Source organism: Micromesistius poutassou (genome assembly GCF_964030765.1).
Source record: "Micromesistius poutassou genome assembly, chromosome: 3".
Taxonomy (NCBI): Eukaryota; Metazoa; Chordata; class Actinopteri; order Gadiformes; family Gadidae; genus Micromesistius; species Micromesistius poutassou.
Window position 1 is genome coordinate 14534621 of NC_140273.1, and position 27094 is coordinate 14561714.

Sequence of the window (27094 nt, forward strand, 5' to 3'; positions counted from 1 at the left end):
TAATAGGCCTACTTGTTTTGTTTTACAAATATTTCAATTATGAAGCCATTCATTTTTTTTTTTACTGATCCACATATTATAAAATGGAAAGAGTGGTCTTTTGGCAACCTTTTCGAAGGCAGCTACTAGTTTTATTATGCTAACATTTTTATGGTGGTCACGTCCCGATGAAGTTTGTTTTATTATTCTAGTCTATCAAAATATATTAACCTACCATGCAATAAATTGTAATTCATTTCGATACTTTGAAACAATTTTTTTTTTAATTACTTAAAAGTGATGCTGTGTTTTAACCATGTGCATAGTAACCACTTATTAGGCAATAAGACAGGTGTAATGGAAAAGCTATTATTCACATGACTCCCAATGTAAAAAAACAACATTCTTTGATTAAATGATTTTATTGGACAATTTCAACAACATAAATGTACTTGTTACAACTGAACGTTCTAACAGAATTCTACTTAAAATATCATCTCACGTTTCTTTATGTAAGTAGCATACACTCTTAGCCTACTTTGTAATGGTGTTTGCATTCATACTTTTACCACTCCCACTAAGGACAATGTATGGAGTTTTCTGGGATTTCTGTTTTTCTTGAAGCAGAGCCACAGTTCCAAGTGGAGTGTCACTGCTGCTCATCTTCTTAAGCAAGGCCTCCTCCTCAAGTTTCTTCATCCTTCTCTCAGTCTTCATCTTGCCAGACCCCTTTCCATGGAAACGATGGGAAAGCTGCCTGAACGCTTCTTTTGGTGTGAGCTTGCGCCCAGACTCATCCACATACTCGATCTTGACATCAGGTCTGTAGAGATCCTTCTCTTTGAAATCTTGTGCGAAGCCTCTGTACTCTTCTCTTCGGCTGTACTTGTCATCAATTGTCATCTTGTCTTCGATGCAGTAGTTGTCATTGGGCAGGGCTCCTGCCTTTCCAGTTTTGACACGAGCTATTTTCTGCATTTGAGTGTCCAACAAACCTTTGTTTTTGCAAAGCAGTAACGCAGCTGCGAGGCCAGAACTGACTATTGGCTCTTCATCCAGAATTGTGCTCGAGGCTGTTGTGAAATCGGGCTGCTTTTGCTCCTCGTCCAGGTTGACTGTGCTCCAACCAATGTTTTCATCCATGTCGGAATCCATCTCTCCTCCGTCCTCTCTCTCTGCCTCCTGCTCAAAGTCCATTATATCTTCTTGGTCCTCTCGGTTGCCTGAAAGTCCGTACGTGGGAATGTCGCCAAGAGTTCTGCAAAACTCTGAGGTGGCGTTGAAAGTGATGTTGCTCCCCTTTTCTGGATCATCATCATCAGCCCCCCTTTCGAGCAGTTTCACCTGCTGTGCCACTTTCTCCCCAGAGTCCTTGAGAAGCTGCTTTTGTCTCAGCTTTCTTTGCTTCTCCAGTTGTTTCTGCAGTTCTTGCTCTGCCTCGTCCTCCTCGATCACAGCAGAGTCAGGAGCCGTGAAGTCCTCCTCGTCGCTCATCTCCATCTCCGCCATGCGGATGTCGTCAGACATTTGGGGAACCACGGTAACCAGTGTAGAAACAGGTTCGCTGTCTTTGGGCACCTCCGGGAGCTCGTCTGCCTGCTTGCGGCCGCGGCCACGTACTCTTGAGCCAAAGTCAGTGTTACGCGTGTCGTCCAGCGGCTCATCCAGAACCTTCTTCCTGATCTTTTTCACACGCCGCTTGGTTTTTTTAAAGCCCACCATTTCCTGGGGTGTGTAGTACTCTGAGGCGATGGAGAGAGAGGGCATTTCCAGGGACTGGGCCTGGTTACGTAGGGTCTCTTTAATGGCCTGGAGCTCTCGCTCCCGTTGCCCTTCAGCCACGCCCCCTGTGCTCAGCCGGAAACTCTTTTTCTTCTCCCCGTCGATCTCTTCATCGTATTTGGACAGAACTGTGCGGGCCTTCATTGTGGCCATGTCGTCTATGCTCTCATCTTCTTCGTACGGCTTGTAATCTGGCTTTTTCTTCAATAGCTCAACATTTTTATCAGCTCTCTCTTTGTCTATCATATTTACATTGACCAGCACATCTTCCTCCTCTTCCAGCACACCTTTGTCTTCTAGTGTGAGGATGACGGTCTGGCCCTCACCAAAAGAGTCGATCTTGTGCTGTACTTTCAGTCCTTTGAGATCCCGAGATGAATATGCATCTCTTTTCTTTTGTCCAAATTCTTCCTCTACCAGACTGCTCACACCAAACTCCTGGTCCATTTCCTCGAGGAGCTGGGCTCGCTTCGCAGCCAGTTCCTTTTCTTTTTCTGCTTTGCGGTTTTTCTCAACCCAAGCAGTGGTGTCATCTAACCAATCATCCTCTGCCAAGGTCTTAACCTTGCCCAGCTTTTGATTGCGAATGCGTTTTTCTTTCAAGGCTGCAAGTTTCTCTCTCATTTCTTTCTGTTTTTTAATATGGATTGGATTGATAGTCTCTGCAACAAGTGGTTCTTCTTTTGTGCCCAGCTCCTTTTTGTTTTCGTTCATCTCCAGAGGTTTTAGACCGAGTTTGGCTCTGAGCTTGTTTGTATCCTGAATGCTGAGGGACGCGTCACCGCTTGCAGACTGTGGCTCAATTACTGAACTCTCCTCCACCTTTTCTTTCTTGATACGGGGCTCTCCGCTTTTTTCCCCCTTGCCTCGGCCTTCCCGACCAGGTCTTTCCCTGGATCTGGAGCGCTTCCTCTTCTCCTTGTCTCGGCCTGCATCGCGTTCCGCATCTCTATCTCTCTCCTTGTGGCGATGTTTCTTGTGTTCGCGACGTCGGTCCTCGGTGTCCTTATCCCGGCTCTTCTCCTTGTGCTTTTTAGAAGACCCCATGGCTTTTCTTACAAATGAGCACTATTTGTTAAAGGATTTCCGAAACAAACAAACAGTCTCCAAAAAATATGTTGTGGTCCAACTTGGCGTGCTACGTAGCTAGCTGCAGTGTACTTCAGAATATCAACCGGCGGAGACAATCACACTTTTAAATGTATGTTGTGGTTTGTTTTAGTAACGATACAAGCTCACAAACCGTTTAAAAAAACGTATCCGTCTTCTTTGTCCTTGATTAATGCGTAAGCTCCCCAAAACGGCGTTGTGTTTCGATTAACATGAACGCATATGAGACGATAGCGCATGACCCCGCTTCATCTCTAAAAACACTTCCCGTGTTTCCATCGACGACACCTCCCGGAGAACCCACAGCGCCACCTAGCGGCTCCGCCCGGAGACGAAGAGCGGCGGGTCTCTTGTCAGCAAAGGTGTCGGATGGGACGTTTATGTTGGTGCATGTTTGTTGGCGTGAAAGTGTATGTGTATAGTATGTCATTGTTCAAACCGATCACCCATTATTGATCAGGCACTCAGCCTTAAAACAACCGCAGGGGGTTCTAGTTTCTCCGCGAAGAAAGGTAAATGTAAGTAGTCCAATTTTCTTTGTATTGATGGTTAACGTTAGCTCATGTAATGGAATGTATATATCACCCACATCACGAACAACTCGAGTCGTGTCAGTGTTGACCATTATCACAGTGATAGTTCTGCTCATCTTATAAACAATACATTTTCCGTCAACGTAGCACGTTTCTGTCTTGTCTGAATACCTTTCGCTATCAGCTAGGCTATGTTAGCTTGCCTGGTTTTGTTGAACTTATTGGGTATATTTCGCTGCGTGGTCGACGTTAGCAGTGTTTGGCTACAAGGGCTACCCATCTATTGGAGGACTAGTTGGCTAGCTAACAGGTGCATATTTGCCTAGCTCTAACGCTGATCGCCGTGTTTTGGTTTGCAATCTTTTCGCGGGGATATAATAGTGACTTGCACATTATTATCGCTCGCGCACTCTTCTCCACATTCTCGAGTTTCTATTCACCCCACCTCACGAGGCCACCGAGTTGCCATGGCGATTGTGGAGAGCCAAACCGTTGCAAACGTTAGGCAGTTCACTAGTTGACTAGTTAGTAGTGCTAATCGTTACACGGCGGTACCCCAACCAATATTTGATAGGGCGTGTCACGATAGATCGGTTTTTACTTTTCGGTGTCTAAGGCAGCAGCAGCAGCTCCGTCTAAGTTGTGCTGAGCCTCTGCTGGACCGCAGCGACAACAATGCCTTCGCTGCTACTAACTTCTCGAGCTACCGACTAGCTAGTGTCGCGCGAAGCGCTGCGCAGTCCTGAGCCCGCGAAGAGCCGCGGGCCCGCAACTTTCACTGGTTCACCTTAGTCACTCATTGTGTTGACCAACCGGGGAGAGCAATCTCATCGGCTCAGGGTAAATCAACAACAACAAGCTCTTTATAGATCGGCGGTAAGACATTTGGAGTACGTGCAGCGTTATATTGATTCCTGGATGTGTTTATGTGGATTCCGCCCCATGCCACTGCTCTTTACCGTTTGATTTGGTTACTGTACTCTATATTGTTTAGATTCATATAGCTATGGTATTGCTGTTATCGCTTGTATATGTCTGCATGCTTTCATATCGTCCGAATGATGCATTGTTTGGGTAGAAGACGTGATTATTGGAGATAAAAATAGATTGAACTGAAATTATTATTTCCTACAGGCTGTAAGCGGTTGACATGGCAACAGGGGGCACGTCTTTTGATGATTCAGAAGAGCAGGAGCTGCACAACTGGGCAAATGGCAGTCTGGAGGACCGGCTTAATAACATGGTATATTTCCTAATGAGCTACATGCAACTTAAAATCACATAATAACACTGGCACTATGACAATTTACATTCTAGTTTGACGCGTGAAACGTAGCCCTGTATAAGTGACATGTCATTAGTCTAGCTAGTTGGAAAGGTGAATGCATGTCTGTTTTTAGACATTTTGTTTTTTAATTAATACATACTTAAAACATCTCCCTTTCTAATTCTGTACCAATGCTGTGATGAAGACTCTTAATGTGTAATGCCTATACGTATCTGTATCAGGACTGGGGCGTGCAGCAGAAAAAAGCCAATCGCTCCTCAGAGAAAAACAGGAAGAAGTTCTCTGCTGCTGTGGCGGAGAGCCGGCTGACCAATGACATCTCTCCGGAGTCGACCCCGGGGGCGGGACGCAGAAGGGCTCGCACCCCGCACTCCTTTCCCCACGTTAAATACACCACCCAAATGTCTGTCCCGGAGCAGGCGGAACTGGAGCGACTACGCCAGCGCATCAACTTCACCGACTTGGATGAGGTGAGCCGCTCTCCATATTCTCAAATAGTCAACGCATCGATTTTTAAACCTTTTATATCTATATCACTTTTTAATTTTGTCACAAAGTTGATAGACTAAAACGATTGAGTACATTGTGTCGGAGGAATTATAAGGCTCTCAATAAATACTATGTACAACTCTCCCTGACACATCTCCCTGCTCCTTATCCTCCAGAGGAGCGTGGGCAGTGACTCGCAGGGCCGCGTCACCGCCGCCAACAACCAGCGGCAGTTGCCGGGGGAAAACAAGAAGCCCTACAACTTTCTCCCGCTGCACGTCAACACTAACAAAAGCAGGGATCTCCTCGCTGCCTCAGGCTCCGCCTCCACCCCCGCCACCCCCGCCAGTTCTAAGGAGGCCAAGAAGCAGAGCCCCGGGTTCAGGGAATCCTTCGGCCCGCTCTTCCCTATCATAGAGCCACTCCCTGGGCTGCTGGGCAGTGCTGCAGCCGAGCAGAGCCCCCTGGCTCACAGGCAGTACGATAGGGGAGAGTCCTGCGTCGACAGCAGCCAGGTAATGTCAAGTATGGCTCACCAACTGCTGCTACATGTTTTGACTTGTGTATATATTTTATATATTTCAGTTTGAACTGTTGATTCTAAGCATTTATTGTATGTGTGGTTGAGGGGGATAAATGTCCTTGTCGGAGAATGGGATCAAACATATTTGAAGAGATTTCACTGATCTTCTATTAATAGAGATTTCTACTTGCTCCACATTTCAGAAGAGCAGGGCAATGTTCAATTATAGCACGGGTGATTAATAATAGCAATGACCAGCAGGGAGACATCCCATATACATTTTACTAGGCAATAATTGTCCAATAAGATGAGAAAATGATGTAAAAAGAACCCTAAAAACTAAATGCCACAAAATGTATTGACTGATGTACATTATTAATAATGTGAATATGATAACTCGGCAAGTTGTGGCATGCATTTAAATTTTTGTATTTCAGATGAACATCCTGATCCGAATAATGCACTGTTGATCAATATATCGCAAAGAAGATACAGATGAATCATGAACTATATTATATACCTTTTTGAGGGAAAAATATATATGCCTTGATGTTTCCAGAAAAAAGAACTGCACTATTTGTTACACGAACAAGGCTGCAAGTAAAGGAGATTAGCAATGGCTGCGCCCACACTGTATGTAGGGCGATTTATAAATACGCTACCCTGGGTGCCGAGTGAGTTCGGTACCCACCCCTACCCTCCCCTGCCTCTCACTTCCTTCTTTCGTCTGAGTATTCATGAAAGGGACCCAGCCGTCCCCTTGTACATCACACATCCCATCTGCTCTTTATCCGACACATACCTGCTGTTGGGTCCCACCCCCTTTCTACCCAGCCCCACCCACAAACCCAGTCTCCTCTCCGTCGCTGTGTTGCCTCAGGTGGTTGGCAAGCTGGTGCAGATCCGGGAGTACATTGGCAAAGCCAGCTCCATGAGGGACGACCTACTGGAGAAGAAAGATGTGCCGGCCAACGTGGAGCGCCTCTCCCACCTCATCCAGCACCTCAAGGAGCAAGAGAAGTCCTACCTGCGCTTCCTGCAGAAAATGCTGGTGGGTTTCTCATCCACTTCGGGTTGTCTGTTGTTTTTCTCTCTTTGTGCTGTTTAGTATTGTTGAGCTTCTTTTTTCACTTGTCTGTCCTGCTATTGTTTTTTTGTTAGTCTAGAAAGTATGGTAAATATTTAAAGACAGTCATGGCATGATGTATTTGTGAAGATAAGGTCTTTAGTATCTCACTTGGTGTGTGTGTGTGTGTGTGTGTGTGTGTGTGTGTGTGTGTGTGTGTGTGTGTGTGTGTGTGTGTGTGTGTGTGTGTGTGTGTGTGTGTGTGTGTGTGTGTGTGTGTGTGTGTGATACAGGTAACCCTACAGCTTGCCATACATGCATATTTTAAGAGATGCCTTTTCTTTAGCACGGAACACACTGCAACAGTCTAGTGTCATGTTCCTTGTAATTGAACAGAAACTGGGCCATGGTATGAGACTGTAGGCTATGAGTTGTGTTTGTTTTAAAACTGGATGTTTGAGATCGTTTACGAGACCTGTGGTTTATACCTTTTTGTTTTAATTGGAACTCAATTAATCCTCCTCCCTCATTTTGTGGCTTTCAAATAAATGATCCTCATCTACCATTGTGGTTCCTAGATCTAGGTCAGACAGTCAGTGGACAGTTAGCGTCAGTCATTATTGCTCCCCTCTTGCTTATTTTGGCTGAATGTCTGGATCTTCATTCCCTCAGGCTCGGGAGAACGAGCAGGACGATGCGGGGACCCTGGACTCAGCCGTGGGGTCTGGCTCCCTAGCAGAGAGCACCTCCCTCAACATGGAGGTACTGGCTCAACGGCATAACGAGGCTCCCAAAGCAGTTGAAATGCAATTGCTTTATAAGATCTGTGTAAAGGCATGGACTTTATGCGCATACTGTAATAATGTTAGCCCTATTTGCTATCCATTACATCGCATGGCTGTTTTTGTTATTTGTATATCGTTTTAAACCATGATAATATTATAAATTAAACCAACCACCAAACCAATAGTCAAACATGCAACCCAAGAATAATGTGGCACAAAACGCATCCATCTCAAAGCCTGAGAATATCTTCACCATGAACAACAGCCCATGGCACAATATTAGAACATTACTCACAGGGAACAAATATTCCACTTTCAATCCACCCTCCGTAAGTGAACCCTCACAGTCGTTTCAGTCATTTCCAATCGGCTGTGCATTAGCTTAACAAGCAACAATGGTTTAAGAGGTCACATAGGTTGTATCCATGACAACATGGGGAAGCTTGTGCCAACGTCACGCCCTCTATGCTGTCTAACTTTTACAGCGTTAGATTAGGAACAAAAAAAAACAGCTCTTCCAAGCATTTCAGTCAGTGTGCTAATGGTCCTTCAAACATTCAGCAGGTGCAGAAATGTCCTACATTTATTTATGGCAACAAACGGCACAAGACACGAAACAAATGCCATGCACGTGGCACACCTACAATGAAACAGACCGAGGATAGAAAGCGACACACCGAACCACATGACTTTAATTCAGTGTGAAAGCAGTGCTTTCACACCTATTTGATTCATGGCTGCGCTACTTACTCCTGCAGAGCGGCAGTGGGCCGGTACCGGCACAGGGAGACCAGAAGGAAGAGCTGGAGAACCTGCGCAAGCAGCATGAGCTCCTGAAGAAGATGTTGGAGCAGCAGGAGCAGCTGCGCGCGCTGCAGGGCCGACAGGCCGCCCTGCTGGCCATGCAGCACACCGCAGAGCAGGCCATCGCCGTCATGGACGACACCGGTGAGAGAGAGAGACGCTACTCATGGGCGTACCCATGACATGCCACCAGGTGTGGTGTGATTAGCCGCTACAAGCCGTGGTGTAATCACACCACACCTGGTGGCATGTCATGGGACCTTTAACTGCTGGGAAGCTTTTGACCAGGATCAAGCAATATCACTATTATGTAATCCATCAAATAAACTTTTATCTAAAAGTAGTAGGGATGTCACGAGAACCGATACTTCGGTACCAAGTCGATACCAAAATTCAAAAAACGTGACGGTACTCGTTTTTCTTAGTACCTTAGGTACCAAGGACGCAATTCCTCCGGACGTCACGTAGGCAGCATATACACCTTCACGGGAAAATGGAAGACGGCAACTGCAGCTGCAGCGAGTGCACCGGCTCCGCCTCGACTCGTCGATAAAAAGAATAGCAAGAGTCGCGTCTGGAAGTACTTTGCGTTTGGAACGCTGCGCCGCGCGACTGTTTCAGACGGGACCCGTTTCAATGTTGCGCTTCTAAACACGCATGGTACGACTGCGTTCGGCATCACTTACTTGATGTTGTTTTGATTGAAGATCGGCAGGTTGTAGTGGGTGCGGCGGTGAATGTGTGCGTGCGTGTGTGCGTGTGTGTTGCGAGCGTATGCAATTTCAAAGTAAACAAACCAACTCAAAGCCGATGCATGCATCCAAAACTATTTGTTCAAAACCAAATCAACAAATCAAAAACAGCGTTGCTTATTCACTTCAAATACTTTTTCTTTTCAAAACTTGGTAATTAATACGGCGCGGTACCGAGCGGTTGAAAACAATGTTGGCGTCTCCTGTGGCTGCCTTGCGCACCTGCGTTATATTACTTAATATTAGGTTGGAAGTTATGTTTTAAACCCTGCCATGCACGCAAGTGTAAACGCGAGCCGCATAGCTGCATGACTGCCTGCTTTCAGCGCGTATTTCTTTTTTATTATTATTACTTGAACGCTACATGCCACTGTTCTTTTTTTGTAATGTTAATAGTGGTTTATTTTTATTCATTACTTGAAGGCTACATGCCATTGCCACTGTTTTTTGTAATGTTTAAATGTTTTTAATAAATAAAGTACATGGGATTTATTGTTTTGTTTTTGACCGTGGTATCGAATTGGGTATCGAGAATCGTGGAATTTCACTGGTATTGGTATCGACTACTAAATTTCTGGTATCGTGACATCCCTAAAAAGTAGTATTTCTTGGGTTTGATTTTCCTTTAAAAGCTATGTTGGAAGATTTTTCATATTGAAAAACATGTCAAATACGTCATGCCGTTTTTGTGGAATGCCCAAATAACATTTACAAAAATAGGAATTGTTTCTTAATGTTACAATAGCCCGAACTACATGACTCAAATTGCATGCAATAACTTGCAAAGTGACATTGGTTGCTTAGCAAATTTATTATGCATCTGTTGCTAGCCAACAAGCCAAACAATTCTCCTCACACAACTCACTGTTGTTAAACATGATTGTTTACTAAATTTTGTAAATTTGCCTGGACATATATATGTCACATTTCTAACTGCGTGGTCATTGTGTTATTGTGTGCCAGTTATTTGCATGCAACCAGAGACCAAGGCAACGGACGGACCCCGTTCTCTAATTGACTTTGTTCGCTCTTGTTTTGTTGCATTGTAAGTCATTACAGAAACCACTGGCAGCGTGTCAGGTGTGAGTATCACCTCAGAGCTGAATGACGAGTTGAACGACTTGATCCAGAGGTTCCACAACCAGCTCCACGACTCTCAGGTACGCTATGCCACCCCTATGCCACCCCTGCCGCCCCTAGCAACCAGTCCTCTGCACATAAAACCAGCTATGCAAGAACTTTGATATTCATAACAAAAAAATCACCTGGCGACATACGGAACACAGGCACCTTTTGTTTACCTCAGATATACTTGTTGTGTTTACCCACGCCATTGTTCAGTTAGCCAATTCGAAACGCTTCATAACTTCCTCTTTCAAAACACACACGCCTTCCCTCTCTGGACCGCAGGTGAAAGCCGTTCCGGACAACCGTCGGCAGGCAGAGAGCCTTTCCCTCTCCAGGGAGGTGTGCCGCTCCAGAGCACCGAAGCCCGCCACCGGGCCTCCTAAACACAGGCCCCTGCTGCACTCTGCCTCTGGGCCTCACGCGGGCCTAGCGAGCGGGGCAGCTACCGCCCCCAAGCTCACCAAGCTCCAGGAGCTGCAAGACAAGAAGCAGACCATGGACAAGATCCTGCAGGAGCTGCACTCGCTCCGGGACCAGACCCTCAACAACAACTCTTGTAAGGAGGGCATGCTGGACATTTAGATCATTTTCATTATTATGCATTTTTTCTCGCTCTCCTCATCTGTCACCATCCCTTAAATGCCACTTAAATTGTATGATATTTTAGGTGTTACATTTAAATCAAATGTATTGTTATTTTTCATTTATATTTTTGTGTTTGTGTTCTCTGCAGGCCCCCGTATGTCTACCCAGCGCAGTCTGAGCATGGGGAGCTCCACAGACTACGTCTCCGCCCTCTGCACCAACGCGGCCTCCACCTCCTTCCAGCCCCCAATCCCCCAGCACCAGGACGCCTCCACCTCCACAGACAAGCTCAGGTATGATGAGATGCCATGCTTCCAATGACTGAATGCCCTTCAGTTTAGAATTTGTCAAAACATCTTTCTAAGTTCTCTCTGGAGCGCAGCAGCAACATAAAATCTTATATTTGAATGCAATTATCCTTTTGACACGTTGCTTCTGATGTGTATGTACTTAATTATACAAAGCCTAAACTACATTTTATTATAGCCTCTTAAAAATGTCTGATGAAGCTTTAATTACCACATGTATCTGACCAGAGGTTGCATATGGCCTGTCTTTCTCGCAGGAAGCTGAAGGAGGTACACAAGCGGCTGAACGAGCTGCGGGAGCTGGTGCAGTACTATGAGCAGACCTCAGACATGATGGTGGACACTGTGAACGAGAACGTGAAGGAGGAGGAGGACGAGGACGAGGAGGACGGCACAGAGGACGGCTCTCTGTTTGATGCCATGTTTGATTCTGAGCAGGAGAACCGTCGCCTCATCGCCAACATCAGGTACAATGTCTATACATTGGATGTTTTTGAACAATAGCTTTTGGATGTTTAAAGGATGGCTTTCAGATAATGAACCCTGGGTCTATAAGCTACATGCCCGCACCCTATTGTGATCCAATAGTGTTGGTGATCTAAAGTCGAGCAAATAAATCTTAATTCTTATCCTTCACCTTCACATTGTCTATAGTAAACATATCTGATCTCCTGTATAAAGAAGCGCTAACCGCATTAATCCAACAGACCTGAATATTCAGTTACATAAAGAATAAATACAATTGCCAAAACAGAATTAAGAGTGGATGTTCTGAGATTTCAGATGAACTATTCAGATACTCTCTTAACCCCCTTCTTTCTCTGTATGTCTGTCTGTCTGTCTGTCTGTCTGTCTGTCTGGTTCTCTCTCTCTGGTCCTGTACTCAGTGGTAACTGGGCTGACCTGAATACTTTAACCGGCAATGTCCGAGTGGTCCAAGGCAGTGGCGGCGCCAACAACCGGGACGGAAGACTGAACACGGCATGCGAGATAAACAACCGCTCGGCAGCTAACCTGCGAAGCCTCAACATCCCCTCTGCTATAGGTACACTCACTCACTCACACACAGGAGCTAACAGTCACGTTGATCTCACTACTGTTATGGTAATGGTGTTCTCCTATCCGTTCAGAGTGTCAGTACAACCAAGCTAAAGACGACAGCGACGAGGATGAAGACGAGGAGGAGGGCGGTCTGAGACAGGGGGCCGGGGCACAGGCCGCGGGGGTGGAGAGCGAGGTGTCGGGCTCCAGCCGCAGGAGCAGCCTGGGGGGGGGGACAGAGTTTGCGCAGAAGGTCCACCGGCTGCAGTCGGCCAAGCAGAAGCTACGGCAGCTACAGGAGCTGGTGGCCATGGTGCAGGTACAGTGAGATGTCCCCACAAACGCGACAGGGTTTTGAAAAGAGTATAAGATCAAGATGGGATCCGTATATTGGTAGTTCTTTGACGTTTTGAATCTTTTAGTAGGTCATCTCTTAGTATCTTTTTATTATCATTCTAATCTTGTTATTTTATTTTCATTGTTATGATTGTCTGTTTATGCCATTTGCTGTATTCTTACATCCAGGACCATGCTGGAACTGTTATCCTCCGGACCATTGTATAGCTCATATGAATTGATTAATAATTACTTTTGTAAATCCCATGTAAATCAAATCAATTTTTTTAATTTTTATTTTTATTTAGTAACTGGTTTTAATTGAACACCATTGTCAGATAATAACCTAAGTGAGCCGCGGTCCTCTTGTCCCTCCCCCAGAGCGACGACACCGACGGCACCACAGCCAACGAGGACGAGGCCCTGCATCAGCAGCCCAACAACACCAGAGACCACGTGGTGTTCAGGACCGGCGCCAGCAAGAACATCGTGCTGTCTGAGAGCGAGAGGTGTTTATTGGAACAGTCAGAAAATAAACCCATCCTTCCATAGGCACTGAATAACTTTGCTGCCTGCTTAAAGATGATTTTGGGTACGGTTGGTAGTGTGGGGATGAACCTGAGGGTAGTAACGTGTTGACCTGTGATGGTTCCGGCGACACTAGGGAGAAGCTGTACGAGGAGAAGCTCCGTCAGCAGCAGCAGGAGTTGAAGCAGCTCCATGACGAGCGCCAGAGACTCATGGACATCCAGGGCAAGATCCAGGACCTGGAGTGGGTGTGTCCCGACCTCCAGGTAACCCTCTGTCTGCCGGTCGCATGCACACTAAGAGGCGCTGGATACCAGTCTGGAGCGTCTGACCCTTGGGGCTGCATAATTCTGATTATTTAGCACGATATTATGATGTTGATTATTCATGCCGCTTAACAGATTATCAATTAAATTAATATTCTGTGGTGTCTAGGCTGTATCAAACGCTTTAATGAGAAAGAATTTGCTGATTTGCAACGGCCAGTGGAATCTTATTATTGTCCCTTTCTTAGTCATCCATGTCGAGCATCCCCAGTCAGCAGGGACTGATGAAGAAACTCCCGGCAGCTGCGTCCACTCCAGCCCCCACAAAACCCAAAACGTCCTCCGGCCATCACACCAACTCGGCCATGCTCAATGCCACGGCGCCAGAGGCTGCTAACACCTCCGTCACTGACAAGGAGGTAAGACCCTCCACTTAACACCTCCTCCGAATGTCAAATCCTTTATACTCACACAAAGGATGATTCAGCTGAAGTCCTGGAGCAAAAGGCCTCTCACCCCTTTAGTGAGGTCACAGATGAGCAGGCTGAGTGTGAGGCCTCTCGGCCCACGATGCCTACAGGTAGACCCGCGGACACTGGAGGTAACATCCAGTGCAGCTCTGTGCTGGGGGTGGTCACCCTAGCCACTTGACACCGTTAGATCTTCCTGACCCATAATCCTCTGCTCCGCCTGCAGCTGTGGACGGAGATGCGGCGGCGGCAGATCCTGAAGGAGGAGCTACGGGAGCGCAGGAAGCATCTGGAGTCCCTGATGGCAGAGCACCAGAGACGCAACGGCCACGCCCACTCCCCCTGCAGGAGTGACCACCCACAGGATCAGCCCCTCAGCAGGGACGAGAGGTAACCTCGAAACCTAGAGTGCAGTGTTTGAGGTGCTTGTTTACAACCAATCAAGCGTTGTTTTTGGGTTGATTCATTCGATTGAGAGCCGCCTTTCGTCAAGAAGCTCACTGTATGTTCACTGTCTGTTTACCTCAAATCTATCTGCCCTTATCTGATGCTAAGGACCATGGCCACATGGGGAGGCTCCACCCCCTGCCATCTTGATGAAGACTACCGCTCGGAGAGCGCTGGGGCTGCCGAGGACAACGATGAAGACGGAGCCGAGAGCAGCTCAAGCAGCGACGTTCACATCTATCCAGCCAACAGGAATCAACGCTCCTTCAAGAACCAGGGAAGGTCAGTCCCAATTCGGGGGAGGGTACCTCAGTGTCGGAGATATAGCATTCTCCTAACATCCTGTATAACCGTACTCTTGAGTTCTCGCTCACTCTCTCTAAAATATACAGAATAGGAAAATGTAATTTTTGTATTTTGTCATATAAGTAAGGGTTAATGTATAGAACGCCGGTTTGTCTGGAAATAAGCCCCGACAGGGCGAACCCGACACCGACGCCAAGTGGAGGTGTCTTGCTTCGCCCTGAAGGGGCTTATTTTAGATAATGACTGGCGACGTTCTATACATTGTCCCGCTTATTACACGGCTACTTGCCAAAAAGAAAAAATAACTTTTACAATTTATTTGTTCTCAGCATTCGTAGTGTTGATCAGCAGAGAAATAGTCAGCCAAAGACGTTGACGTCGCTTAGCAACCAATTATGCTGGCGTTAATAAGTTATCGGACTACTTGCAGAGTGATACGAAAGACATGAAAAAATGTGCAGAAAATGCACTTTCCTTGACAGGGGTTATATGCTTTCGGTCATTATCGAAAAATAATTCACCACCGGAAGTCGGGAAGGCCCATGCAAGTGAACAGAGCGTTCCACAGCATTGAGAAGAGCTGTGTAATAACATCATAAAATAATCGTATATAATAATTATCGTAGATTATATACAATAATCATATATAATATAACAAAAATATAGTGACAGTAGTGCGGTACTTTACTGAGGCTCTCTCTCTCTCTCTCTCTCTCTCTCTCTCTCTCTCTCTCTCTCTCTCTCTCTCTCTCTCTCTCTCTCTCTCTCTCTCTCTCTCTCTCTCTCTCTCTCTCTCTCTCTCTCTCTCTCTTCTCTCCCCCCCCCCCCCCCCCCCCCCCCCCTAGTAACCTGAAGCCCCCGGCCGCCTTCTCGGGCGTGGAGGTCAGCGGTCCCATCACAGTGCGGGCCAAGGCCCGAGCCAACCACACGGCCCCCCACCCCCAGGCAGATCAAGGTGGCCAACCAGTCGGGGAGCCAGGCCGGGGCCACGCGGCGCCAGGAGAACCTGCGCTGGGCCTCGGAGCTCTCTGTGAGCGAGGCTCCTCATGCTCCTCCTCCACCTCCTCCTCCGCCCGCTCCTCACCTCAACCACAACCTCTGGCAGGAGCAGATCAGCCAGCTGCAGAAACAGTTGGACCTCAGCAGCAGCATGTACCAGACGCTCCTGCACGACCAGCAGGTAGGCTCCTTGTGACCCCTATAGGGCTATACTGGGCGCTGGAGCCCACCTGGATAACGTCCTCACTGATCTTTAGGAGACGATGGGGTTTGGCTCACTAATGCGTTGGCCATGTAGGCGTTATGCCTTGAAGCTACCCAGGTTTTATCTGACATGTGTCATTCCATCTCTCTTTCAACCCACTTTTCTCTCTTCAAAAGAACATTATAACCAATATTAAACAAGTATGATAAGGTGCTATTGAAGTGAAATTACTTTAAATGACAATATTTATAATCTGGTATTATTATTCTGTCTGTACTTGGAACAATAATACCTCACTAACGGCTTCACCCTCTCCCTGCTCCTCTACGGGACGTGTATGTCCCCCAGACCCAGTCGTACATGCTCCAGAGCCTGCTGGCAGGGCAGTACAACGCGCTGCCCAACAACCTGGCGTCTCCACAGCTCCACCTGGTCATGCACCAGCTGAACCAGGGCTACACCCAGCTGGCCTGGCAGCACAATCACGTCCAATGGTACATCTGGACACTAACATGCACTCAAACTCTTTACTTTTGCCATCACTTTCTTCTCACGTCTTGAGATGGTACCCCATTGCTGCTGCACCTAATGGCGCATTTCCACTGGGGGATACTCTTCGGACCCAACACGCCTCCAGCAGTAGTGAGGGTGCGGTATAGCCCAGCTCAGTTAAGGCTCGCCCACTTTTGGCGGTGGAAACGCGACCCGTGCAACACCTTTGCAGACTGAACCGACCTGCACCCTCTGGTGAAAATGCATCATTAGTGTCTCTGGTACTGGTAGTCATTGTTGGCACTCTGTTTGGCTATGTTTTAGCCAATAGGTATGGTTATGTATCGGCTGTAGATGGTGAAATGTTTAATGTAGAGTTCAGATTCTGAGCCGCAGCAGTGCTTGTGTTGTGAGATCATTTCTGATCCTCCACGTGTGCGTTCTCAGGCTGAAGCAGGTCCTGAACGATCTGCTCCAGCAGCAGCAGCAGCAGCAGCAGACCTCCTCCTCCTCCTCCACCACCTCCTGTCCTGGGGCTCAGCAGGCCAGGGCCAAGTCCTCCTCCTTCCAGGAGACCAGCTCCTTCTTTCCTGGCTCGCCCAGCCAGTTTCTGTCGTTCCCCTCTACCCTGCAGCCCCCAGGCGCTGGCTTCAACCTGCCAGGTTTGTCTAAATGGTATCTTTGGTGTAGACTGCATGACATGAGAATGAACTGCATGGCCGACTATGTCTGGAATGCATCATCTTAAACATGGTCTGTGGCTTCGTTCAAACCTGTACTAATAAATGAAGGGAAATTAGATTACAAGATAAAACTCTCATTGTCGTTTCAAATAATTTGATAATAAAATCACTATTTAAGTTGTATTTTCTACATTATTAACCCCTTCCATGTGCCACGTTTAGGCTTCAACCTCAACCCTCTGTTCCCGCCCGCGTTGGTGGGCAGTCCCCAGGGTGCAGCAGCTTCTGCCAGCCCCCAGCAGCCTCAGCCGCACCACCTGCTGGACCCCAACACCACCGCCAAGACAGAGTACATGAGCTTCCCCCCGCCCGTGCAGCGCTCCCCTGCGGACACGTCGAAGGACAGCCGGTACGGCGCTGGAATAACTAATCCGTTGTTGTCTGATGTTGTGGCTGATGTATGCTTCCGTTCCCCTGCTTGTCTGGACCGTCATTATGTCATTGTGATCGCCATCAGTCCGTCCGGTCATATCAATGTGTTTTCTCTCCTGGTTGTGACTCATTAAGCTACCTTGTGTCCCCCCCCCCCCCAACCAATAGGTCTGCGGGCTGGGTGTTTGACAGAGCTCCAGCCACCAACACCGTCCAGCGCCACCCTCACCACTCACTCCACATCGCCCCACCGGCCAACCCAGAGTCCTCACCCTCCCCTGGCAACGGGGACCAGCACCAACACCAGCGCCGCCACCGCCCGCCGCCCAGAGAGTTCGACCAGGAGTCCCAGGATAGCTTCAGCAGCCTGCCGGACCCAGTGGAGCCCACCACGGTCACCAAGCCCTTCAGGGCCGGGCGCAAGGCCTCGGCCCAGGCCAGCCTGGCCTCGCGGGACAAGACGCCAAACTCCAAGACCCGATGCCGCAGGAGCAAGGGCCACAACAAGACCACCGGAGGTACCGTGGCCCGATTCCATCCGAATAGACTGGGAATAATGTATAACGCGATTAGATGGGCTGCTTGTGTGTTCGACTACAAAGTTGTTAAGTTTACAATTATCCGTTCACAATTATTGCAGATCATCTATAATCTGCGTTGATTCAGTGCATTTTTCGAAGCGATTTTTATTAGAATTCTGGTCAAAACTATTCACTACAACCCCAAATGTATATGATTTATATAAGCTCTTATCTTATATTCGTAAGCCAATTTTAAACCGTCGCTTTCCCCCTATTCCCAGACCATGAGAGTGACAGCGCAAGCAGCACTTCCGAGTTTGTCCAGAAGAGGGCACCGCAGCCCCGTCAGAAGGATCAGAACCAGAGTCTCCTGGAGAAGTTGACTCAGGAGAAACTGGACAGCAAGAGCAAGCCTGGCAACAAGCCTAATGATCTCTCCTCCGGTAAGGTGCACCCCGTGCAAGAGGTGGAAGGACTTGATGTCTCTGACGCAATGTTAGATGTTTTCACACGCCAAACCCCTTTCCCCCCTTTCACCCCATTCATTCAATATTTAACATTTATCATATTTGTTTGTTTTGATAATATGTTCTGCTATATATCATTTTAATATTGTTACAAACTTTTTTTAATTCATATTTCCTAACCAAGCTTTTTAATTTCCTTTTTTGGGTCACTTGCATACTTGTGTTGGCACACAGCCTATGCTTGGAGAACACCCTTCCTCTCTAACAGAATTGCATGCACTGAAGCCCCAGGTAAACACACCAGGCATCCATCATTCCTTGTTGGTTCGTGTCCCCTTTACACGTGTTCCTCTAATTCCGGTCCATGCATGCACCAACGCATTCATTTCAAATGTTTTTGTTTGCTCAACATCATGGCTCCGAAACAACAATTTTGGATTTCTAGTACCTCTCTGTAAGGAATAAACCACAGCAGGGGGTCCGGTTATTGGAAAATAAAGTACAACGGGGGTGGTGAGGCGTGGGGAAGCCGAGATACCACCTCCCAAGGGGTGGTTTATTCTGCTCATCCCCCAGTTACCGCTAGACATTAGATGTTACTTTCATCTATAACTGTTATTGTTTTTATTGAATCGACCTGTAATCCGCTGAAACTAAAATATTCCTCCGCCGTGCTTTCAGCATATTGTTTTCGCTTCGTCAAGGAATCATCTGGTAGATGGTTGTTTTTCACCATTGTTGAATTAGCAGCACATTGATTCGAAACTGTTAAAGAGCGCACACCCTTGGAGCGTTATTGACCAATCAGAAGTACAAGTACAAGCACAAGTACTCCACAATGCTGTGGTATAATCATATGCATTTTCCAAGCTAATGTTTCAATCGTTTGTTTAAACTAAGTTAGCAAGACAGCCCCCTGGCCAAACCTCTCTCTAAATGGTTGAATTCCCCCCCCCCCCTCAGATGCGAGCAGCGACTTCTCTCTGTTCGAGGCCCTGAGGGAGACCATCTACTCGGAGGTGGCCACGCTCATCTCCCAGAACGAGTCCCGCCCCCACTTCCTCATCGAGCTGTTCCACGAGCTGCAGCTGCTCAACACTGACTACCTGCGCCAGAGGGCCCTCTACTCCCTTCAGGTCCGCACAGGGTTGGGTGGGGAACCAGGGAACCAGGGAGCGGAGCCACTGGGAATAAAAACTGTGACATTCATTAGAGAAGTCCTTTTTTTTATCAGGAATCTCGTTAGTGTGAAGTGGAGGGCAGGGGTGAGCGCGTTCTCCCAAGTTCCCGAGAGATTCCGCAGACAGGGTCCTCCGACATATTTTAAGAACGGACACGGCTTGTTATCCAGGTCTGCTTGATCTAAAGTGCTGTGTGCATAAAAAAAGGGCTCATTGTTCCCTTCCTTTTTTACGCAACGTGTCCTTCGGTTTCATGAAGTGTACCCAAAATGTTAAGTCAAGTGTATTTTATTTAAATAGCCCTTAATCACAGTTCCAATCCTGAAGGGCTTTACAGGGCATATATAAGCCACCCCCTTAACCGAGCCCCCCAAGGACAAGGAAAAACTCCCTTAATTAGAAGCGGTGATTAGGAGTGCAAAGGGTGTCAAGATTGACCTACATAATCATAGCTTTAAGTCATTGTGTGTGTGTGTGTGTGTGTGTTTCCAGGACATTGTGACCAGACACCTGACAGAGGCCGGCATGTCTGCAGACCAGCCTTCGTCCCTGCGCCCTGGCGCCTGGGCCACAGGCTCCCAGTCTGAGCTCACGCCAAGCGAGAGCATGGGCACCAGTGACGCTGTAAGACACGCATACACACGAACACACACTCACATCGTCCCCCTCACATCACTCTTTTTACTCACCCTCAACCACTGCCGTGTGGTCCACACGCAGCTCCTTGTACACGATTGCTGTTAAAAAAGTCAGTAATTCTTTAAAGTTTTTTTTGTCTCTCTTTTCGTCCGTCCAACCCTTGTTTTTTTTTTACTCTCTCTCTATCCACAGTGTTTTTGTTCCCTGTTCATCCCCCCTCTGTTTCTTTTGAGTTTAACTTGTCAAACTTCACAGGGCTTTGGCCGCCATCGCCCGGATATCTCGCTCTCTCTCTCTCTCTCTCTCGCGCTATCTCCCTCCCTCCCTCCCTCCCTCCCTCCCTCTCTCCCTCTCTCCCTTCCTACCCCTCTCCCCACATCAGACATGTGTTCTTTGTTCTCCGGCCCCTGGGGCTCTGCTAATTGGAAGCCGGCTTTTTTTGGTCTTTTCAAATCACACCTTTGTTCCTGAATGATGGATGGAAATGTCTGGTGGTTCTCAGTGTCTGCAGAGGACAGCTGGATGGGCCGCCATTGTTCTTGGCTGGTTTTAGATGCCACTAATTCCTCCCTTCAACACAGGAACCCTGTAGCTGCTGGGGGGGATTAATCCATTATTTATTTATTTCTTGTTAAAGGGACACCAGGGAATATACTTTTTTCAATTCTGGAGCTGGAAAACCAGTGGGAGATATGCGTGCCAGGGAGGAAATGGTGTTGTGTGCGTTGTCATTGTGTTCACTGCGCTCACCATGAGACACTGTCGTTCAGGAGTCCGAGAAGAACGTGAGAGTGAAGCAGGCCTCTGCCAAGGCACGAGGCGAGGGGCGCTCTCTGGACGAGAGCACCATGTCCACCTCCTCCAACCTGGAGGCTTTCGCCAACGATGACCTCGGTAGAGTCACACACACAAACACGCATCCATCCATTGAACACCTATCACTCATCCATCCATTGACCACCTATCATCCATCTGTCATCCATCCATCTGTTCTCCATCCATCCATCTATGAATCAATGTATCCATCCATCCAGTTATCCATCTCGTTATTTATCCATTTTTGTTGTCGGCTATTTATCTATCCATCCAGCACCTGAAACTTTTTTTTATTTTCCCGTTATTAAATGCCACCATTCAAACTGATATGCTTTGCTGATTCATTGTGCTTGTAATGTAGCCTGTGGCTATATTCTTCCTTATTATTTTTAATAAGAAGCAGGGTCAACTAGGGCGTGCGATTGAAAATACATTTGAATAGCAAATGATAAAAACCCATGTCAAAATTGATTGCGTTGTTTCTGATTGCATTATGCTGGCCGACCATATCGCAGACAACAAAGAACCTGTTTAATAAGGGATTCTTTGCTCGCCCCGTTGGATCCTTTAGCTTTAAATGTGGTTGCAGTTGCTAAATGTGGTTGCAGTTAATATCTATGGTGGGCTTTCTTTTCACCTTTCGACTATTCCCCCCCCTCCTCCTCCTCCTCCTCCCTCATATTTTGGTGGTCCATCTCATTTCCGCCTTGTCGTCCCAACTGTCCTATCTCTCCCTCTGTTCTGCTTGAACAGGCAACACGGTGATCCATTTAGACAAAGCTCTGGCCAGGATGAGGGAGTACGAGCGCATGAAGCTAAAGGCTGAGTTGAACCACCGCAACGCCAACAGTGCGTCTGCAGAGAGCTCCGACGCCTCGCACGCAGAGCTGGCCTCTACTGCGGCTAGATCCGCGCAAGGTACGGTGTGGGTGCTGCATGTTCACAGCTTTGCATTTGCTATCTTCAATAAATTAAAGGTGTGTAGTTGGCTCTATTCTTTCTCAGGGACTGTGAAGTCTGATGTTTACCGTTGTTTGTGGTTTCCTCTGGAGCAGGCGGCGCATCCGGTGACGTACGATGCCCACAGATCGACACCCAGCAGCTTGATCGGCAGATCAAGGCAATCATGAAGGAAGTCATTCCCTTCCTCACGGTAATCTACGTACCATGAATAAGTGTCATGCTACCTCCTTTACCCTTAAGACCACTTCCTTAGTCGTTCCTTTCCTTAAGGTAGTTTACGTACCATGAATGAGGGCCTTTCTACCTCCTTTACTCTTAAGGTACCATGAATTACTGCTGCATCCGTTTAAATCTTAAGACCACTTCAGAAAGTACAGTAGATGGTGGTTATTAAAGCAGAATATGGTGTTTCTGATGAGATTTAACCTGGTGTGTGTGTGTGTGTGTGTGTGTGTGTGTGTGTGTGTGTGTGTGTGTGTGTGTGTGTGTGTGTGTGTGTGTGTGTGTGTGTGTGTGTGTGTGTGTGTGTGTGTGTGTGTGTGTGTGTGTGTGTGTGTGTGTGTGTGTGGTTCTAGGAGCACATGGAGGAGGTGTGCTCCCAGGAGCTGCTGTGGGATCTGCAGCACATGGTGATCACCCTCTCCCAGCAGAACGAAGAGAACAAGGAGTTTGTCCGCTTCTTTCACAGGCAGCTGGGGGGGATCCTGCAGGTAGGTCCCCCATACCGCGGGCCTGGGGATCATCCAGGTTTTTTTCCCTTCAGGATTCAGTCTGTAGTTTCTTCCAAGATGTCTTCCGTGACTGGGCAAGGTACCAGTAACTTACTGCAAGGAGGACATACTGCAAGTGAAGTAGTTCTCTGAGACATTATTTCTGGATGTTTTTTTCAAAACTGCTTCCATAGCAAATCCATAACCCTAACCCCAGAACTTCAAGACAGAATCCAAACTTTTTGCTATGGCAGCCCTCTTATCTTTTTAAAACCCTTTGGAAAACAATAAATAAACTGTTAACCTCTTCACCTCATTCTCCGTCCCCTCCAGGACTCGCTGAGTAAGTTTGCGGGGCGCGCACTCAAGGACTGCGGAGAGGACCTCCTTGTGGAGATCTCTGAGATCCTCTTCAACGAGCTGGCCTTCTTCAGGCTCATGCAGGACCTGGACAACAACAGCGGGAACGCCATCGCCAACCTGCAGAATTGGACCAGGGCCGGGCAGGCGAATGACGCCAAGCACAGACAAGAGGTAAATCTATGTTAAGTTATCTTAGGATTAAAATTCCATATCTGTAAAAGAGCCTAATCATGTGGAGTTCTGTCCCTCATTAGGAAGAGAAAATGTCAGAAGGTGTAAAGGGCTTTTCTCTCCACTACCTGGACGAAGACAAAGTGAGTCATTCTGACAGTGATTACATTCTCTTACCTTCTTTTTGTACAGTTAATGTAACACGTTGGCCCTTCTTCTTCTCTTTCTCGTCCCTCCCTCTCTGTCTCTCTATCCCTGTCCTTCGCTCTGTATCTGTCCTTGTATCCCTCTTTGTCTCTTTCCTTGTCTCTCTCTCTCTCTCTGTCTCTGTCCCTGTCTCTCTCTCCCCCGTCTACCCCTCTCTCTCTGTCTCTCTCTCTGTCTCTCTCTCAGGACCAGGACGAGACGGAGCAGGACGGGGGTTCTGTGGGCCAGGAGGCGTACCTGCACACGGAGGGGAAGGAGTACAGCGGGAGCAGTGACGCTTCAGAGGGGGAGGACCAGGAGGACCGGCAGTCTCCCATGCCACGGTCCATTAGTGAGCAACACACACCTTCACCCTCTGTTCTCTGAGCTGAATCACATGCACGCCTGAAACACAGGCATGCACACGGTTAATTGCGGTTGTTGTGTTGGTTTCACTAAAGGTCTTTCCAAAGCCGAGACGCAGGCCCTGACCAACTATGGCAGTGGGGAGGACGAGAACGAGGAGGAGGAGATGGATGAGTTTGAGTCCGGGCCCGTGGAGGTCCAGACCTCCTTACAGGCCAACGCTGTTCTGGTGAAGCAGCCGGTAAGGTCCCCCTGCCCCCAGGGTCCTTTAAGTCCACATAGATGAGATTTTTGGTTGTTATGTATCATATGGAGTATGGAACTGTGGTGGGAACGCCAATCGTTTCTGTCTAAACTGTTTAAGGATAAAGAGTCATCCGAACAAATAGGCTAATGCATTTGAGTAATTAAACATAAACATGAAACAAACCGATAACGACCATATCACAAACACACAATAATCGGAGGCCTCAGATGGGAGTTTGCCCCGCGTCTCTCTGTTAGCTTTGCAAGGAGAAGTCCAATGCATTGGCAAAAGCAAGGACTTCTTATACAGTGGCACAGATCTTAGAAATGCTGAGAACAGCTCTGCTCCTCACATGGTGTGTGATGGAAAAATCCATCATGTCGTTTCCCCTTTATCATGTAAGCTCTGTCTCCTATTCCTTGCACTGTCTAGCCACCCTACCTGTTCCTAGCGTTATTTAACGTTAACCTTTGTGCCTGGGGTAAACCGGTCACGAGGGAGCAGAGATCCCCTTATGCATTATTCTGCTTGTTGCGAATACAGGAAACTCTGTCCTTTAGGTAAACAATTGCAATGTGGGGAGACTTAGTGGTGAGTTGTTAGTTGGACCCTCTGACCCTTGACCCCCCCCGAGGGTGTCAGCGAAAAGGCACAATCAACAAATGGCATTCAGAGAAACAGAATGGAACAGAAAATATAATTTTCCCATAGCAGGAACTAATATTGTTGTTTTCTTCAACAGGAAACATCAGTGATTGCTAGCCAGGAGGCAGAACCTGAACATGATGGTTTTGAGAAAAATGATGGTGAGGACAACTCCACAGCACTTTACTGGATTAACAACAGCCAACGTGTTTATTCAAAGAAATGTACAAGTCGCGCTGAGAACAATCACATGAAAATACTATAATCATCTTCCACCATCCAGACTCTTTCACACAAATTGTTCCCTCTTTGTTTGTCTTTAATCCCTCCACCCATCCCTCCACCCATCCCTCCACAGACCAAAGCTGCCGTTCTGGTGGTGAGACCCCCGAGGCAGGACACTCGGACGGAGAAGACCGTACCCTGCTGGGGAGCAGAGACCCAGAGAAGGGCTGTGGGACGGAGGTGGAGACTGAGTTGGAGACGCAGGCGAAGACGCAGGCGGAGGTGCAGGCGGAGGTGGAGGTGGAGGCGGAGGTGGAGGCGGACGCAGACGCCCACACGCAGTCCTCGCACCATCAGGAGGACTCCAAGGCGTCCAGCACCACCAGCAGCGCTGACACAGACTCCCCCGTCATGGTCAACGCGGATGTAAGGGCGCAGTAGGACTCGGCCTCATTACCTTGAAGTGTATAGGGTCTCTTTGAAGGTGTACCCGGAATGAAAATAAGGTTTTTAAATGTCTGCCTTTTCGAGGTCATGTATTTATAGTTAATTTGGTCAAGGCCTATGATAAAAATTCTCAATAATATTGACTCGGAAGAATGAGTGATTTGGTTGTGTTTTTTTTTTCAAATGGGTCATGAGAAGTGTACATTGTGTTGAAATGCTTTAATGATTTGAGTGAGGATATGAGTAATGCTATTTGAACTCTGGTGAAAGCAGGAGTTGGGTTCGGGTAACAACAGTCAGAAGTCGGATGAGGATGACTTTGTGAAGGTGGAGGAGCTGCCTCTGCAGCTCAGCGTCATGTGTGAGGTCAGTGTCTCCATCACGTCATCCATAACCACCGTATAGTACCCTGCAAACCTCTTGTCTGGCCTCCATGACGACGGTGTTGCCGTCCACAGGAGGAGCTTCAGAAGAGGATTGTGGACGAGCAGCAGAGCAACCGTCTGTCCTCAGAGCTGTTGGCCGGCACAGAGGCGCTCACCGGGCTGGTGGGGAACGCACAGGCTCTGAGAGAACCAGGTAGGCCGTCCCAACGGGCTTTAACCTGCCCCGTTATCAATTCATATATGGTGGTATGATTTTTAATACCACCACTCTGTTCCTTTCCAGAAACGAGCGGAGCACAAAGTGCATGAAGAAGTTCCGTTCCAGTTTTACCAAACCACCACCTTAATTTTTTTGTTATTTTGCAACACTATACATACACAACGTATTGTTATCGTAATGTATAATTAGTTTTTTTTTTTTTTAACTGATAAGTATAGAAGAGCACTGGCGAGCACACAATGGTAGCAGTGACCTTAACAAGACACACAACACTAGTTCTGTAATCTACTGTTCAACACGTTTATTTTTTATTCATGGACATGAATGCTGATTTTCTTCATGGCCGTGACCAAGTGATTCTACACGCACAGTGATTTGTTGCTTGTTTAGATTTGTAGCACCCAAATGCTGCTGGGTAGTTTAAAGATGTAAGAATCGGTTTGAATCTTTATAGTATTGCCTTTTTGTTCGATATATAGTATTGCCTCTTTGTTACGGGGTCACACCTGAAATGTTTTATTTTTATTGTATTCTTCTTGTTGCCGTCCCCATGGCCTTATGATTCTTCAGCTCCTGAACCATCTCTGCACTTTTCCAGAACTTCAGCTTCAATATAGAGTGGTAGTGCACCGCTACGACCGGCTTGGCTGCTAGTATCTGTGCCTCCTTCTCCTGTATTATACGCTCGTGCCCCAAACATTCTCCCTCAAGTCCTTAATCTTTATGAACATCTATTTTTGTTGTCTATGGGTTAAGTCAGATTTCCATGCAAGTAAATATACTGTATAAGGTTTTAATAAATAAAATAAAACAATTTTTTGAAAGTGTCTAATTGGAAAGTGATACGAATATGAGAGCTCATATCCTATGCAACAACCATGGAGTCAAGTCCAACTGCCAGTTTTTCAGCTGGATTTATTTTTGCTGGTCGGCAGTACTTGATCAGAACAGCTTTGAAGTTGAAACGCCACTGAAGTCAGATGGGACTCAAACACATTGATGGGCTCTTTTCCCGGCTTGCTAGCTGTTCAAAACAGCTTTACGATATCCAGGCAGCCAGCTGCTCACGTAACTGGTCAGGAAGTAATGCAGTACTGAAGACTGGCTAAACCACCTTCCACTTTAACAGGAAGGCAGTGAAAATTATTCAGGTAATTGTTGCTTGGGTGTGATTTGTCCCCAATTCAAATCCAACATCTGCAAA

The 27094-nt window shown here is 47.3% G+C and overlaps 2 protein-coding genes across 2 annotated transcripts; one reads left to right on the forward strand and one right to left on the reverse strand.

Moving 5' to 3' along the window:
- Positions 1 to 391: 391 nt before the first annotated feature.
- On the reverse strand, positions 392 to 3111 carry sart1 (spliceosome associated factor 1, recruiter of U4/U6.U5 tri-snRNP). Its single transcript, XM_084465547.1, has one exon. It carries the CDS (start codon positions 2806 to 2808, stop codon positions 514 to 516), a length of 2295 nt encoding a protein of 764 aa, XP_084321673.1. The 5' UTR covers positions 2809 to 3111; the 3' UTR covers positions 392 to 513.
- A 107-nt stretch (positions 3112 to 3218) lies between these two features.
- pcm1 (pericentriolar material 1) lies at positions 3219 to 26689 on the forward strand. The gene is given in 41 exon segments (XM_084466123.1): positions 3219 to 3389; positions 4539 to 4647; positions 4914 to 5162; positions 5358 to 5696; positions 6585 to 6755; positions 7443 to 7532; positions 8314 to 8503; positions 10162 to 10271; positions 10522 to 10795; positions 10973 to 11117; positions 11390 to 11599; positions 12020 to 12177; positions 12263 to 12492; positions 12891 to 13018; positions 13174 to 13303; positions 13552 to 13722; positions 14000 to 14163; positions 14329 to 14502; positions 15372 to 15459; positions 15461 to 15706; positions 16079 to 16224; positions 16670 to 16884; positions 17128 to 17314; positions 17506 to 17855; positions 18140 to 18301; positions 18560 to 18616; positions 19289 to 19461; positions 19999 to 20130; positions 20916 to 21039; positions 21715 to 21879; positions 22017 to 22114; positions 22500 to 22634; positions 22968 to 23168; positions 23252 to 23311; positions 23562 to 23706; positions 23816 to 23961; positions 24710 to 24773; positions 24971 to 25263; positions 25558 to 25650; positions 25743 to 25863; positions 25954 to 26689. Coding segments are annotated over 40 exon segments (6453 nt in total). The 5' UTR covers positions 3219 to 3389; positions 4539 to 4554; the 3' UTR covers positions 25980 to 26689.
- Positions 26690 to 27094: the final 405 nt, after the last annotated feature.